This window comes from Anarrhichthys ocellatus, unplaced genomic scaffold, assembly GCF_004355925.1.
Source record: "Anarrhichthys ocellatus isolate YVR2014 unplaced genomic scaffold, GSC_Weel_1.0 scaffold15, whole genome shotgun sequence".
Taxonomy (NCBI): domain Eukaryota; kingdom Metazoa; phylum Chordata; class Actinopteri; order Perciformes; family Anarhichadidae; genus Anarrhichthys; species Anarrhichthys ocellatus.
This window is the reverse complement of record NW_022280045.1, coordinates 6036155-6054024: the sequence shown is the minus strand read 5'-3', so window position 1 is coordinate 6054024 and position 17870 is coordinate 6036155. Positions and strand designations below refer to the sequence as shown.

Genomic DNA, 17870 nt, shown 5'->3' with positions numbered 1-17870 from the left:
TGTGTGTGTGTGTGTGTGTGTGTGTGTGTGTGTGTGTGTGTGTGTGTCTGGCTGTGTTTATATGTGTGTGCATGCAGCACTTAAGTAGCTCCTGCTGACTGGGTGGTATGTTTATACTCTTTAAGAAAAGGCCTGTCACACACACACACACACACACACACACACACACACACACACAGTAAAACCTAGCTGTGGCTGTGCCGCCTACTGGTACAGTAGGTCATATGTCCTCGCCCCTATCTCCACTTTCAAGGGCCTGCAGGTGTTAAAGGGGGGGTTGTTTAGTGGCTCTCACATCACTGTGCATGTGTGTGAGCAAGTCTTATGTTTCACCTTGGAAGAAGGAAAGTAAGGATTCAATGCATGGCAGGGTTTACTCTGTCTCTCTGTTTAAAAAAACTGCAGATCAATTGTCCCAAAGATTTATGAGTAAAGACGTGTTTATTGTTGTCCCAGTGGATTTGCTCCAAAATATGACAAATCCTTACATTATGTAAGCCGACCCACGACCACGAGCCTCTGTCTCTGCCTGTCTTTATCACTTGTCTTTTTGTCTTTATCACTGGCCGCGTGACTCTAGGCGTGGCATTGTCTGTCTGACAGTGACTCAGTCCAGCACTTTGCTCCAGACTGAATTTGAACTCTTGAACTTTTGCACAGGCATACATGGTCCCCAAATGATGCATCTGAATAATGTTGGTGATCACTTTTCCTTTAACACCACCATGAGGACATCATTTTATGTCATGAAATCTGGTACAAACATTCCCATCAGGATAGGAAGTGTAATAACTTAAACATTTTCATTTCTCCAGTACTTTGGTTCATGACCAAATACCTGGAAAGCTAATGACATTTCCATCGACCTCATCTGTACTTCGTGTCCTGACTGCAATGTGTTTTGAATGCTGCCTTCGCCGGTCAATTCTGAATACTTTATTTCTTTCTGTTCATCCTTCCAGAGGACCTGTTGCCATTTGGCTTCCCCAGTATAGACATGGGTCCCCAGCTGAAGGTGGTGGAGAGAACGAGGACGGCCACCATGCTGTGCGCAGCCAGCGGCATCCCCGACCCAGAGATCTCCTGGTTCAAAGACTTCCTCCCTATCGACCCCATCAGCAGCCAGGGGCGCATCAAACAGCTCCGATCAGGTGAGATAGATGAGCAGTTATTGTCAGATTATTTCATTTAAAAATAAGCAAACAAGCTTCTGAAGCTTAGCATTGCTATCAGGTGAAATCCCTGTTGCTCTAAATTCAGTGATTATCATGTTTTAATTATGATTGAGGGATTACATGCTCCACTCTGAGTTTATCTACATCCTTTGGGGGTGTAAAACCTTTTTAAAGCCAATTTCATAAAAGGCTAATTGTGCGCCCCTTAAGCCAAGAAAAAAAAATGCTGTTTTTATGAACATTTGGGAGAAAAGATTATAAAAAGATGACATTTTAAAGGCACAAATCTCTCTCCATTCTCCATTGTGAATCATCAATGTAAAAAAAATAAAATACATGGCAGCATGCAGTTGAGAAAAACCAGGTCTCTACACTATAAAGTTCGTAAACAATTATAAAGTAAATCATCTTTGAAATAAATGCTTAATATAATAATCAATGTACCAAAAAAAAAACAAGCATAATTCTCTTTTCTCAAAATCAATATATGCACCCATGATAATTTAACTGATGCTCTTCTTATCTTTTGACCCGCCCAGCCTGAAATTGTGTGAAATGAGCTCAGTGTCCTAAAATCTGAATGTAAGATCCCTTAAATTGCCGGAGACAGTAACGGGCAAAAGAGGGAGGGAAGCGTTTTTGCTGCTACAAAAAAAAGGAGAAGACGAGTGTGTCTGTGCAGATAGATCGAGGAATAAAAACAGAAGAATCACATTTTGTGCTTACGACCGTTTGTTCAGCTTTGTTTATGCTCTTCTGTATAGATGATACAGTGTCTCCTAGAGTAGGCAGATATGTATTTTCTGAGCTATTCTCGCTCCGCCGTCCTCGGGGGGAATGAAAGTGATGGTGAGGCGAAACCATTTTGTTGTTGCTTCATCCATATTCTCCGTGCAGTGCTCCTCCGTCCTGCCAGCTCTGATATCTGCCTGCTGTCAGCCAATATCCTTCACTGATCACTAGTGTCCTCTGTCAGCCTTGCGTCTGCATCTCAGTTTGCACAGTTTGCCATTAAGCTGTTGAAACAAATTTAAGTCTCACACTTCCAAAATTGTGGTTACTGTTTGCTGCACCTGTCAAGCACAACGCATGCAGTTTACAATGACAGCGGTGTCAGATTGAACCACATGAATCATTAAAAACAAATCGAGAATCCGCTCATTTCTAGCTGGTGAGCGCAGATTTTGCCGGTTAAAGTGCCAATGGTAACCATCAGATTTTGGTCGAGTATAACTACATTTCGTACATTTGTTCAAGTACAGCTTTTAATTATTGTTAGGTTCTTGTATTTACTATCAGCTACATTTCAGAGGGAAATATTGTACTTTTTACTGCCCTACATTTATTTGATAACCTTAGTTATTTTACAGATTTAGATTATTAATATAAATTCATTTATAAATAATGTAATGTATTATTACCCAGCAGTATGAAGTAGCCCCAGCCTTTACCAGCTGCAGTAGTGATAAATACATTAATATCAATAATTATAATCCATTGATTTAATATATATGATTCTGAAATGGGCCATTCTGTATAATGATCCTTTTTACTTTTGGTACTTGAAGTGTACTTTGATGCTAAGACTTTTGTACTTTTACTAAAATAAGAGTTTGAATGCTGGACTTTTACTTGTAACTGAGTATTTGTTTTTTACACTGCAGTTGTCACAGAGCAGGCAGCTAGCAGATACAGGCGCGGAAACCTCCTTCCAGCACAAAATACAAACCAACAAAGGAACTGAGGGGGTATAATAGTGACTGACTGAGATGAGGTGAGTGGAGGACTAACGAGGGACAGGTGAAACTGATCAGGACAGGGCAGACAATCCAAAAGGTGAGAAAACTCACAGAGACAGGAAGTAAAACCAAACATGAAACATGAGGAGTTAACTTCAAAATAAAGCAGGAAACAGGCTAAACAAAAACCCAAGACCATGACAGTAGTATGTACTTATTTTACTTTAGTAAAGGATCCGAGTACCTCTTCCATCACTGGCTATAGCTCTCTGAGTGAGTTTGAAACCCTGTATCTGGCTTACTCAAAGCTAGACACACATGAAAGAAGACATGGAAATAAAGGTTCAGCATTGGTTTGTATTGCAAGGTAGCGCTATTAGACCGAAATATAAAAGTGTAAGATCAAATTATTTCGATGTTGGGCTTACAGACTTACTGTAGGCAGTCAGCTAGTTTACCGAACATGCCAATGTTCGCAGCCTTCTTTAGCAAACACACTGTTCAGTCCATTTTTTTACAATGTTGTTCTTGTGCTTTTGTTTTTAATGAAAAAAGAAACCAAAAGAGAGAATGGCTGTTACTACACTGCATCGACATGGGTAGAGATCCAAAGCGTGGCACGCCTGCCGTGTCTATTTACGGTTGCTATGATAATGTATGCTGATATGATTGGGGGGGAAGCGTTTAATGGACGGACAATTGTGTTTGCGAGTCGGCCGTTTTCTGTGCCGAGACCAGTTTTAGCTCCTACGCCCATTCCTCATATATGATTTCCAGTCACCCACTGATGTGTACTAAAAATGGATACTCACCATCGTGATTTACAGGGTACCGAAAGTGGAATTGCTTCTGTGTAAAATGCTCTGCAGTGGGTTTGGGTGGAATATAGCCACCAGCCAGTCTTGCTACTGCATGGATGCAGGTGAGACAAACTTCTAAAGCTGCAGTGTGTCCAGTGGACACCTCATGCCAGAGGGAGCAGTGTAGTGATTCATAATTATGATAAACACTATGCAAATGTTTCTCCATTTTCTACTTATAATTTATGAGAAAGCGTTGGTGGCCTTGGAGCTAACAGAAAAGCTCTCCGTTTTCACTGTTTTCTCTCTTAGTAAGTGCAGTAATATCATTGGTATATACGGTATCTATCATAATAAGTTTCACCTGGTCTGCTCTGGGAGGGTGTCACACAGAGACATGACACTGATTCACCGGCACAGAACATGAGGCCACGGAGCAAGACAAATGGCACAGTTAGATTCACTTCAGGGCTTAATAGGATTTCAAATCACCTAAAGCATTGCAAAGCTGAACAACAATATGTGCTGTATAATGAACCAAACAATGCAGCGCAATGATTTGGAGGAAATCAATTTTACCTGAGCAACACAAAGTAGCACCGAGATGTGTTATGGATGAAACGCTCCTTTAAAATCTGTTTAATGGGGGCACCTTCCAAACATCGCCTCTGATTTAGTGGACGGCTGCCAGCTCTTGTTGGACCGCAGCCAGGGATCTGTTTTGGGACACAATTATTGTTTTCTCGCTGTCTCTTTTCGTTTCTCTTTCTCTTGTTTGGTCCTGGAAATATTTTTATGGCCCATTTGGGTGAGGATGAAAAATTATATTGAGAATGACTGCACTCAAATCCCACAAAAGAGGACTCCAAGCCATTTCACAGCCCATAAGTATCCATCACCTGGGGTGTCCTGCCAATGCAGGTAACTGTCCAAACGGTGGCCATCGACCCACATGAAGCCTGCGCACACACACCATCCGGTTTCCTGAGGGTACAAAACATATGGCACAGTATAGAGCTGCACTTTTCCTGACATCTTTATACCTCAACCAAGGCATCCATCCATTTTTCCATGCCATCTGCTGCACCAGTTGAGATGCGCGTGAGGAGAACCACGACACGCTATCTCTTTATCTCCGACATTTAGGACTGAGATCTGGAGAGTTTACCTAAGCGCTCAACGGCCGTCGTAGAACAGATGGTGTGCAGTAAGGCCCCCGAGGTTGACTGCTGGGGTAATGGATGGACCTGTGTTGACCGAGAACTGTGATCTGATCAAAGGTTGTGGTTATGGTAACAGTTTAGGTCACTTTTACCTAAAGCAAAAAGGAAGTGATTAAAACAGGACACCATTTAGTTTCTTTTAATTACAGTAATACAGCGATATTTGGACTAACCACGAAAATACATTTGTTCAGGCACCCCTCAAAACTAGTCATGACTGTTGTTATTGAAGGCAGGCTCGCTTATCTCAAAGTGTTGCCTGTGCAACATTCGAGCTGCTGATTAACAGACAAACAATGACATTTGATAGGAAATTAGGACACTGGCCATGGAAACAAAGGATCAGTTGTTGGTGAAGATTCTGGATGTTTTAAAAAGGATTTCTTGAAATGGCGAGATTAAAAAAAGACAAATCCTTTTATAGATCATGTTTCTAGACTGACAGTGGAGTCATGCTGTGATTTGTTATACTTTCTTGTAAAATATAACTTAACTCAATGTCCGTTTGTGAAATAAATTAGGGCACAAATATATCTGCAAATAATCGATATAACAACTAATGATTCTTTTCATTATAAATGAATCTGCTGATTATTTTTCATTAATCGATCATTGCTTAGGTCTGTGAACTGTAAGGAAATGATGAAGAATGCCGGTCACAATTTTCCCAGCCCGAAGTGCCATCCTCAAATTTCAGATTTGGTTTGATCATCAGTTCAAAACCTAAATATCTTCAATTTATTGTTATATAAGACTAAAACACCAGCAAATAATCACTTTTGAAGAGTCAGAACTTAAATAATTAAAAATAACCGGCTAATTACAAAATAGTTTTCTGCCCAACCCTGAATGGACTAATTGTTTCAGGTCAATATGAAATACACTCTATACTCATCAGCTAACTTGCTTTAAATATCTTGTCTTGTCTTTAATGTGTTTACCTCCCAACGCTTTGCTTTTCAACTGAGTTGTGGTAAAAACAGCGTCCGTTTGTCTTGATTGTTGGTAAATGTCTCATCCAAGTTAAAGTTAATGTCTCACCTCGTGGGAGACGGGAGTCCAGGTGATCTGTTTGACCTAGATGTTCTGGCAGAGATATCGGGTTAGCCGTATCTGTTGTCATCTGACCGGCTGAGTCTCAGCCCAGCGGACATTATACACCTTCCGCAATTTCACATCAGCTGAATTTACTGAAGTTACATTACATTACAGTCATTTAGCAGACGCTTTTATCCAAAGCGACTTACAATTCAGATTCTATCATATTTCTACACTGTAGGCACAGCTACGGAGCAATTTTGGGGTTATGTGTCTTGCAAGGACACATCGACATGCGACTAGCAGAGCCGGAGCCGGGGATCGAACCACCGACCCTCTGATTGAAGGACGGCCCTGCTATCCGCCACAGTCGCCCCCTGAAGTCACATCTCATTCTGGGTCCGTCAGCAGCTTGACTTACTAACAAACTGCTCTCTCTTCTTCTCTGTTATCTTTCTGTTTCCCTTTTTACTGCTTTTTGTCCCGCTTTTCCACACTGACTGTCTTTATGTTTGTCCACTGCCAGTTATCTGTCTACGCTCTTTGTTTATGTATAGATGTGGTGGCCTTTAAACGTGCATATATACTCAACGCCTGTCGTTTTTTCATGTATGGTAACAACATGTTTTGCATAAAAGAAGATTTCAATCGGCCATTTTCAAATTCATGCTAATGGTTAGCCATACGATCTGCTTCCAGCTGTCAGATGAGTTCTTGTTTGCAAAGCTCCACCTGTCCAGCTCCATCTCTCCTCCACTCTGTCTTTCCCTCGCTTCTCCTTCTCCACCTATTGAGGAGGCTCGGCTTGTAGAGCAGATAATTTATTCCTGTTTATCTCCCAACTCTGCCCCGTACCGCGGGGAAATGAGAGATGAAAAAATAGAGAGTAAGAGGAGGGCACGAGCTGTTTTCCTTTCATGTAGCTGCAGAAGACAGAAGCAAATGGATGACAGCTTCAGCTAGCAGGGCCTCAGCTCACTAAACACACTCAGGCACACAGTCGTGCCCTCGTTGTGTTTAACAAGTCAAACATTCCCTCCTCTGAGAATCCAAAAGCATGTTGTTTAGACTTCTGCATATACTGATCAGCTATTGTGTAAACTGTGGTAGACTGTGAACCGCACGCACACACACACACACACACACAGACACACACACACACACACACACACACACACACACACAGTGTTTTTCCCTGTGGAACCTTTTAGTGCTTAACTGGACGGGTTTTTAAGATTTAATAATTAAAACTTTTTTCGCCATCAGGATATTAACACGCCATGTGTCTGCAGTGAACTAGTAAATACATTAGCTTAAGTATTCGATTTAATTTTGAGGGACTTCTGCTTTCCTTAAGGGCTGCAACTAGTTATTATTTATTATCTTATTTTGCCTGACCAAAACTAAGAAATGCAACAAATCCTGTATAATAATAATTATTAATAATAAAGCACTTATATAATGTATGTAAAATAATCTTACATTCTGAAAAGGATTATTCATTCTCATTTAATGTACATTTTTCTTGTAATACATCAGTACTTTCTTTAGAAAGCAGGACTTTTTGTAAGTATTTGTAACTTCTTTCACCACCGTGTATCTATGTGTGTATGTGAAAGGTCAGAGCATGCATCTTCTGTTTCTCTATATATCTCCATACATCTCTCACAAGCCAGTTCCCTTCTATCAGTCTCACAGACGATCTGATACAAAACACTGAGCTTTGTGTGTGCGTGTGTGTGTGTGTGTGTCGTGTGCGTTTTGAATTGTGTCTTTTTCATCTCCTCCTGCAGCAGAGTGTAATCCATGGTTTTGTGCTTCCTCCTTAGGCTCCATGTCAAAGTCAGTTTCAGATGAGATGAATGTGACAGAGCAGGCTGAAAGAGCAAAAAAAATCACTGCTGGTAATTCAAAAGGCTGTTAGCAAAAAAAAAAAGTAAGAATAGCACCCTGTGAAACAAAAGAATACCTGAGGAACAGTGTGTGTAATTATAGCACGTTTAGGGAGACACTGTTTACCACGATGGTATCAGAATATAGGAGGATAAGAATTGAGCGAGTAAAAGAAACAAGTTGAGGAGATAAAGAGCGTTGTCGGTTTGTTGCCGTGGGTTGAAGCTTACCAAGATAGAAACTTCTTTCTTCATAGCAGCAGTGAGCCTGCTGTAGGAGAGGAATCACGAGCTTGTGTACAACAAAAGGTCCTTCAAGTGTCATCTAAGTTTTTAAAATGTCATTTTGAGACTTGCTTTTGACTTCCAAACTTTTTGGAAGGAATTTCAGTTGGGTTTTTTTTCTGTGTTGCCGAGCACGGAAAGAGAAAATACATGGTTCTCTAAAAAATGCAACTGCTGGTCTATGAGAGCACGGCCCATTCAGACGCTGCCTCACAGATATAACATCAAAGATGACTTTATTGGATGTTGAAGCAATAGAAGTGAGGATGCCCTAGGGTCCAAATATAACAGACAAACATCCCAGGGTGAAAGGGAGATGAAGCAAAGAAAGATAGCAGCGGAAACATTTTCTACAAACTCGACTGAACATCTTTATTCCTTTCTCTCTCTCTCCCTCTCTCTCTCTCTCTCTGTCACTTTTTGTCTTGCAGGAGCGCTACAGATTGAGAACAGCGAGGAAACGGACCAAGGAAAGTACGAGTGTGTGGCCACCAACTCTCAAGGCGTGCGCTACTCCTCCCCCGCCAACCTGTATGTGCGAGGTAGGACCTGAACCCAGAAACGCACGTGCACACGCACACACACACGCACAGACAAACACACAGAAATCCCTATGATTAAGTCGCTCTTGGTATAAATAGAGTCTTCTTTTATTTCTGTGCTTTTAAATAAGTATTACTAACTCATCCATTGTCTACAATACATGTTGACCCTGTTGTTTTGGTATTTCTCACAATCACCCTTAACAAGTCTACCTTAAACCTCGGTGCGAGCCCCCACAGTGGCATCAAATTGAACATGAAGTTGGGAACACACCTTGGTTTAACTGCATGAAACGTCACTGATCTGTCAACTAAAACGGCTTCTGTACGAGAGGCAGATTAAGAGCGAAAATGTTTCACAAAAGATGCACAGATTTGATTGGCAGTTTGAATGGAATTGGAAACGATCAGGGTATAGTTTATTCTTAAGGATGTTTATATTAATGCCATAATTCTGCACATAATTGTGCTGATGTATCACCGGCTTACGGCTGAAAGACCACGACCAATGTTGAGATTTACAAGTTCTAGTGTCTCTGTTAAGTGGGATATCGTAGGAGTGTGTATGCGATGTGTGCGTGTTGGTGAGTGTGTGTGATGCAGTGGAGTGAGTGGCTTTGCGCTGGCCGTTTTTATTCTCTCTGTGTTTCCCCGTTCTCTCTCTCCTCCCCCCCCACCTCCCCTCACGTCATTGTGTTCTGCATCAACCCCCTCTCATCCCTCAGAGCTTCGAGAAGGTTGGTGTGCTCTTTCTTTTCTTTTGTTACTCCTTTGTTTCAGAAAGCTTCACTTATTGAAACAGAGAGAAACAAAAAAGGAAAAAAAAAAAAAAAAAAAAAAAAGCATTTAAAGGACACCAGTGTAGATTTGAAGTTAAATGATATTGTCTCCAGAAATGAAGAGAGTTGATTTCTCTAACGCTGCTACGATGATGAAGTGGTCTGCCTACGCAGCAGAGTGCATTGACTGCATTGTGAGGCCTTGTGTGCAGAAACCCTCGGTATTGCCTTCACTCCCCGATCAATGTTTTCTGCATGGTATGATCTTGTTGTCATGGAGACCCAAGAATTGGAAGATTAAAAAGAGGCGATGTTTGCATGGAAAGGAGTGAGAGAGAAAGAGAAAGGAGCATTGCATGTCTGTTGACTGACGGACTGACACAAGAGCATGGCTCAGTGTGTGTGTGTGTGTGTGTGTGTGTTCAGGCCTATTGATATGCTCGGATTGTATTATTGAACGTGCTGTCCTGCCATGTCTTGCTACTGTCTCTCTTTTGTTCTTCTTCTTTTGTACCCTCATTTGTGTAGCATTCTCAGCTCTCATGTCCTCACATCTGCTCCGGTGCTGCACTGTTGTTGCATTTGGGTGAAAATCTTGCACTCGCAGTCACGCTTGAAGATGCCCTTCTGTGTTGATGCTTCATGTGATGTGCAGGTTTGTAGGAGGAAACATCAGTTATTTGGCCGGATTCATGCCATCAACTCAAGATGGAGAACCATCACATCACCTGGGTTTGGAAACGACGAAATAGATTTACTCAAGCACTGTACTTAAGAACAGATCTGAGACACTTGTGCTTTACTTGAGAATAATGCTTGTTGGAATACTTGGAAATATTGTGTTTTTTACTCCATTATATTTATTTATCAGCTATAGTTACAGGTTACTTCACTAATTTACATTTTACATACAAATAATAGGATGACCTTATAAATTATGACGCATTGTTATAGATTAGTCTACACAACGTTATTTAGATAGTTCAAATTAGCGCCACCTTTTCCAATTACAACGGTGAAATTATACTTTTACGCGAATGCATCAGTAATTATTATACAATATTATAATAATTAACAATAGCCTCACTGGGTCCTTTTATTTGCCATTGGAGTGCTTTTACTTTAGATACTTTACAGCGAAAACGTTTCGAAAGCAATGAAATAACAAATTGTTCTCTTTCAAATTTTAAGGTCAGCAATGAAATCAGCCTTTTCTCAATTAAAGTCTCTCTTTAATGCTACAGCGCTACCTTGTCCTGGTGTAACCAGTGGCTTTTGGCGGCTAATGTCAGCTAGCTTTAGCACACATTAGCTAGATATTGCTATCTCACTGACATTACTGAGTGAGTGCTCAGCATTTTACTTTAGCCACTTCTGTCAAAAGTCAAAAATTTCAATTCAAGTATTTCTTTAAAATATTTATGTAGTTTTTAAGACATGCAGGACTTTTACCTATAATTGAGTATTTTTACAGTGTGGTATTTACTTAAGTAAAGGCTCTGAATACTGCACATCTTCTAGATTCATAGTAACACTAAACTTTACGTGTTTAACTCCACTGTATTACAGCCTGTGCTGTATCTCCGGCTGTTGCTATCTTCCCCCAAACACTCCGATACGCCTCTATTGTTTGACATTTGAAATTAATCATATCCATTCACATTTTTAGATATGGAGGGGATATTAATGATTCCCACTTATTACAGTGGATAATAAAAGCAGTGTCCTTGAGACTGACTGGATGGTGCAGCGTAAATGTCAGCTCAGTGACGGAGCTGAACGGGTATGAAGCAGTGCTGAGACGCCGCGGTAATCCTTATGGCTGTGCCAAGGTCCCCCCAGCCTGTAGCCTCCAGACTCCCTGCAGAGGACGGGACTAATGATATCCCCGCTAATAAAGATGGAAGCTCCTGGCTCTCACAAACTGTATAGAAATGGAGGGCAGTCATGTGGCCCGGCTTGATTAACTTAAAGCTAGAGGGTCTGTGAGCATGTGAAGGATTAGCCCTTGTTATGAGCTCACTTTTTTGTAAAGTACTCAGCGATGTGTCTGCAGTGGATTCCTCTAGAAATTCCTTTAGAAATACTGCGGAGTCCATGTTTCAGATTACTAAATGAACATCTTGAGTCTCCACCTTCATCCTGTTGTTGCTCATATGACCAAACTAATCCATAAGCTAAATTGTCTTTTTAGTTGTTGTTTTATTTTGCCATATTGATAGGTATAAAATAACTGAAGGAATGAAAGTGATATAGTGTTGCGTGATGCTGCATTGCAACTGCTGTGTTTGTCTTGTGCATGGCGCTGTCATTGGTGCAGTCTGTCTGTCTCCAGCATGCTCAGATGAGGAGATGCCTGCATAATCATGTCTGTTTTCTAACAGATCTACCTGTTTTTGTCTCTTTGTCTCTTTCTTGTCTTCAACTTCTGTATCCAATTCTGGGTATCTTCCAAGTATTCCAAATGCATTGCACTTTATCCTTATTTATGAAATGATAGTGACGTCACGGCAACTTTTATTTTTTTTCAAATTTGTTGAAATCATGCAAAAATGTTAACTTCTATCCAATTGTCTCTAGATTCTTTGAGTAGGGGGGATGTGGCCCATGAAGATTCCAAGTAATGATGTTACACATTAAGGAGTGGAGGTTATGCGGAAAATTTACCCAAAGTTATTTATTTATCTTTATTTTATTTTTATATATATTACAATTACTGCTGGATTTCCAAGTCATCTAAAAAAAAACCTCATTGTTTTGCTACTGTAACTTTTTTATTTTATTATATTTTTATGTTAAGTCTTTTGGCACACTATTAGAACATTTGCTGCTTCTCATGTTCACGTTGTATTATACATATGAGCTTCCTAGTGTTTAGTTTTAGGACAATGTTTCTGCTCTCTGTCTGCCTTCCCTCTCATTCTCTCATGCAGAGATGTTTGTCCGTTACTCTCTCTGTCTCTTTCTGTTTCCTGTGTTGTGACCCTGGGGTATCCTCTTCTTCTTCTGTTCCTTCAACATCTGATCTCTACTAGTCTTTTATCTTACTTTGGAAGCACCTACTTTCTGAATGGGCCTGACTCTGGTATATAGTCGTGTTTTTAAATAGATCCATGTGTTTTCTTCTTCCTCGCTCCTCTCTTCTTCCCCCCTTTTCCCTCCTTCCCCTAAAACCCTCTTCTAATTCTCTCTTTATCCCCACTTCCCTCTCTTTTCCCCTCCTCTCCCTTCCCCTTTTTTTCTCTTCTTCTTCTGCATTCTGTCTGCAACCTGATGTGTAGGAGCGACAGACACATGTACATAAGTTTGTTAACTTATAAACATGCACATACTACCTCACATATCTCTCTTTTTGCTCGCACTCGTTCTTTCCCGTTCTGCCTCTTTCATGCTGTCTTGATGTTCTTTACTTAATGTGTCCAATGATCACTCTGTAATTTGCCACAACACCCTATTAGAACCCTCGATCCACTCCTGTCTGCATTTCCAATTCATTTGACTACACACTGTATCAGTTATGAATCCTATGTATTGTACAGTATCTTGTTGTACAATGTGGCTGTCCTTTGCTACATTGCCTGTCATTGTCTGGAAGAGAAGCAGAGCTGCCTTTTTCTTTCTGTCTCTCTCTCTCTCTCTCTCTCTTTCTGTCTGTCTGTCTGTTTGTCTCTCTCTCTCTCTCTCTGTTCCTTTCTCTCTCTCTCTGTTTCTCTCTGTTCCTCTCTGTCTCTCTGTCTCTCTCTCTCTCTCTCTCTCTCTTTCTGTCTGTCTGTCTGTTTGTCTCTCTCTCTCTCTCTCTCTGTTCCTTTCTCTCTCTCTCTGTTTCTCTCTGTTCCTCTCTGTCTCTCTGTCTCTCTCTCTCTCTCTCTGTCTCTCTGTCTCTCTTAACTTCCTCTCTCCCTCTCTCTATCTCTCCGGTGTTTCTGCTCTTGTCTCGCTTCTCTCTGTCTCCCTCTCTTCCGTTCTTCGTTCTCTTCTTTGTGTTTCTCCACCATTTTATCCCTCTTGAGTCGCCCAGGCATGCAAGTGACCTATGAGTTCAGTTTCTCGATGCATCTCTCCCTAATATATAGTCAACCAAGCGCCTACAGATCCAGTATTGGATATAACTTGCGACTTTACTTGTACTTCTTGTGGGGACACAAATAGCTGGCAGGGCCTATTGATCGGCCCCTATGATGCATACTAGCTCTAAAAAAGAGCCCAGCGAATGCAAAAGCACCTCAAGGCTCAGAAATCCCTATGAAGTAAAGTTTCTCACTGACGTTTCTGGTAAAGTTTAACATGATTAGTCATTGCTTGGAGGGGGAAATGTAATAATAATACAACTGTAATCAAAACACCTGAATCAGAAAGTCTTATTTATCTGCTTAAATGAATGATAGCCAATAAGAAAAACATTTGTTTTTTTAATTAAGAAGAGAAACTGACTATAGGTGTCATGTCCTGGTTCAAATGATACTCAAGAGTTTGTCACTATATTATTTTGAGTAGGTAGCTCACTGAATGGTTGAGCTCAACACAAGATTTGTGTCTATCTGTTGGAATCATCAATACCATAAAGTAATTGGGACTAAACTTGAAATATCCCTTTGTAATTTTCTGTAAAAACCCTGAAGTTCATTCTCCCCCCTTCCTGTTACCTCTCCTCTCTTTTTCTTTCTTTTTTATCTCTCTTGACCTCACTTTCTCTCCCAATCTCAATCTTGCTCTCTGCCTCGCTCTTCCTCTTTCTTTCTCTCTGATTCTCTCTCCCTCACTCCTCCTCCCCCCTTCCTTCTTTTTCTCCGCCCTTTCTCCTCCTCAATCCCTTCCTGACTTTTCTCGACCCCCACCTTACTCCTCAACCCCCACCCCCCTTGCTTTCTTCCCCGACTCTCCTCCTTTCCCAGTGCGCCGTGTGCCCCCTCGTTTCTCCATCCTCCCTTCCAACCATGAGATCATGCCAGGAGGGAGCATCAACATCACCTGTGTGGCCGTGGGTTCGCCCATGCCCTACGTCAAGTGGATGCTGGGCAGCGAGGACCTGACCCCAGAGGATGATATGCCAATTGGACGGAACGTGCTGGAGCTCAACGGTGTCCGGGAGTCCGCAAACTACACCTGTGTGGCCATGAGCAGCCTGGGCATCATCGAGGCCACCGCTCAGGTCTTAGTAAAGAGTAAGAGATGCTCAAATTCCCAGATAGAGTAAACGGTGTGGAAGAGTACCTCAGTTGTTGCTTTATTGAAGGATGAATCCAGTTTGATTGTGTTTCCTCTACATTTATTAAAATATGTGCATTTCTAGGATGATAATGTTACATTTGACAGCTGTCAAGCTCATTGGTACCATACTTTAACAAAGAATTATACTTATTAAATATGATTAAGGCAGCCTCATTATTGTGCGTTTATCATTAGGCCATTGAATATAGTGTCCTTGAACAGAAACAGCTACCAAATGAATGTACTGTCATGTAAATAGTGTATCCTCAAAATTGTAATTCAATTAGATTCAACTTTATTGTCATTGCACACAGTGAGTACTTGTACTACATAGTGCAGTCTAGCATCTTAGTAGTGTAAACAGTGCAGTGCAAAATGTACCTAGATGTTTACAAAGTATACAGAATAGAAGAGATGTCACTGTGATATGTACAAATAGATGCAACGATGTACAACATGTACAATATGAATGAATGTACTAGTACTACATGTACTGAATGGACAAAAAAACAATAAATTGTACATAGTAAGTAATGTGATTCTCTTCCTCTCCCTCTCTCCAATCCCCAGCTTTGCCAAAGCCTCCTGGCACACCCATTGTAACAGAGACCACCGCCACCAGTGTGACCATCACCTGGGACTCCGGTAACCCAGACCCTGTCTCCTACTACATCATCCAGTACAGAGCCAAAGGGCCGGACAGCAAGTACGAGACAGTGGACAGCATCACCACCACCCGCTACAGCATCGGGGGACTGTACCCCAACACAGAGTATGAAATCAGAGTGTCAGCCTTCAATAGCATCGGCCAGGGCCCTCCCTCTACACGCGTGGATGCCCGCACAGGGGAGCAGGCCCCGGCCAGCCCTCCCCGAAACGTCCAGGCCCACATTATATCTCAGAACACGGTGATGGTCCGCTGGGAGGAGCCGGAGGAACCCAATGGACAGGTGGGACCGAATTTGTTGATTTGTTATCAATAGAAGAAAACATACGTTTTACTTTTACTTTTATTATTTTCCTGCCAAACAGCAAAACGTTCTAAATATATTGGGAAATGGCTGCTGCAAATGTTCAGTATAACAAAAGCAGAGTTTCTTAGTCTGTATTCCCAACGTCCAATCTTCATGCGTCCCACTGCATCTGCTTGGGAAAACACGCCGGCAGTTAACTAATGTTATCATGGGAAGTTTATGCGCTTCACAGGCATCTATAGAGGAGCTACACCAATTACCACAGCGCCATTATCGAAGATAATTAAAAATACTAACTTTTCATGAAATGTAAATTTAAATTTAAAAAAAAATCGAATTTAAGACATCTTAAAAATCCGTGGTGACCCTGTTAAAAGGAGTATTGTTATAACCTATTGCATGCTCGCAAAGACTGATGAATGGAAATGGAAATGTCAATCACGATGTTGTAACAGCATGTTTCACATCCCAAACACTGCGTGAAGTAGAAACTGATGAGGTAATGCTGCTCATGGCTCACTGAGTGTGCCACCATGCTGTGATGTCAGGTTTGTTGATGTCAATGAACTTGGACTAGATGGATCCTGCCCGAGTTTCCGACTCGGAATATCGACTTGAATGAGCGTCCATTGCACTTTTCCCTGTCAGGTTTTTTTTTTTTTTTTTTGTCCGGGTACAATGGATGGCGACACTGATTCTCTGGTTTCTGGCTTTGAGAGAGAGAGAGAGTAGCTCATGTTCACAAATATTGATTGAACGTTCTAGGCCATGGAAATAACATATTGGAATTCTTCATTCGGGTGGTGTTTCCCTTTAAGTCTGTTAGGAAACATGTAATATTCAGTGCATATACAAAAACCATTAATCCATTTCTACTAAACTCTTCATGTCCTTCTTGTGTTTTATGTTTTATGCCATCAATTGCTGTTTGGGGACATATAACAAATGATTGATTAAAAGTAACATTCTAACTGAATCACTTACTACGGACTGACAACGTTTCAAAATTACACAAAGGTCCACACGAGGTTAAAACGATCAGGCCTCAATAAAAGTCACCATTGGGAGCTGTTTGAGTGTGCTGGTTCATGTCCTTTGCAGGGATTGTGTCTTGCCAGAGATTTCCCTCCTGTAACTCCCTTGCCACCTTCCCCCACTCTCCAAAGAAAGAAAATGTAATTGGACTGCCCGCTCTAAGTTAAGAGCAGTCCCTCTTGAGGCTTATTTCCTTTTCTAGCCTACCTAACTGGATAGTAGGTTCATAAAAATGCAAGACAGAATAGATTACGGGGATTATAGATATTAAAGAGTAATAACAGGAGAGGTGGTAGAGGTGGAGGGTGATGGCATAGCAGCAGGATTACATATACTCTGAACTACCCATAAACAAATCCCCCTGGAGGGTTAGGATAGGTGATTAAATCGTATGCTCTACAATATGAGGGCTGGTCTAAAAACGGGTGTTCGAGTGAGATTTGTTTATCAGGGTCAACTGAACAACAGCTCCAGATGTGAGGACATCACCTTGTGAAAGTGACCTCCGGTAAACACTGAACCAACAAATCCACAGGACCATCTCAACTAAAGTAGAAAATAATTCATAAATGATGACCTTAGCTGTAATAAATTGTGGTTGTGTACGGAAGGTTATGGATTACCATGGTGTGTGTGTGGGGGGGGGGGGGGTCACCTAGTACAGCCCAGTACTGGTGACCTTACAATCCAGTCCCAATCCAGAAACCGTGCTCTTCATCTAGCAGCCTTCTTTTCTCTGTGCTCTTCTGTTGTAGGTGAAAGGCTACCGTGTGTACTACACCATGGACCCATCCCGGCCCATGAATGAGTGGCAGATCCACAACGTCCAGGACAGCGTGATCACCACCATTCAGAGCCTGGTGACCTCGAAGACCTACACCATCCAGGTCCTAGCCTTCACCTCTGTAGGGGACGGACCCTTCTCAGACCCCGTCCATGTTAAAGTCATGCCTGGAGGTCAGTGTGTGTGCGTGTGTGTGTGTGTGTGCATGCAAAACATAACAATCGGTAGAAGTTTGTGCATGCTGGTGTATGGATAACAGCTAAGTAGTGATCTTCATTTATTCATGTGCACAAGTAATGGTTGTTGTTCAGATGAGCACATGCAACAGAGCACAAATGACTCATTATTTGTGTGTGTGCAGGTATACAAAGTTAAGTAGCTTATTCCAGTGTCTTA

The 17870-nt window shown here is 41.5% G+C and overlaps 1 protein-coding gene across 13 annotated transcripts in view; it reads left to right on the top strand.

The window, feature by feature from the left end:
- ptprsb (protein tyrosine phosphatase receptor type Sb) overlaps nucleotides 1-17870 on the top strand; it is a 63800-nt gene that overhangs the window by 24687 nt on the left and 21243 nt on the right. For 5 of the 13 annotated variants that reach the window (XM_031855218.1, XM_031855214.1, XM_031855216.1 and 2 more), the window contains exons 5-11: nucleotides 963-1151; nucleotides 8584-8694; nucleotides 9420-9431; nucleotides 12755-12769; nucleotides 14366-14635; nucleotides 15252-15631; nucleotides 17446-17647. In XM_031855218.1, the coding sequence (XP_031711078.1) occupies nucleotides 963-1151; nucleotides 8584-8694; nucleotides 9420-9431; nucleotides 12755-12769; nucleotides 14366-14635; nucleotides 15252-15631; nucleotides 17446-17647 (1179 nt within the window). The remainder of the gene's footprint in view (nucleotides 1-962; nucleotides 1152-8583; nucleotides 8695-9419; nucleotides 9432-12754; nucleotides 12770-14365; nucleotides 14636-15251; nucleotides 15632-17445; nucleotides 17648-17870) is intronic. The other 8 variants (XM_031855226.1, XM_031855221.1, XM_031855227.1 and 5 more) reach the window with 3 other exon arrangements.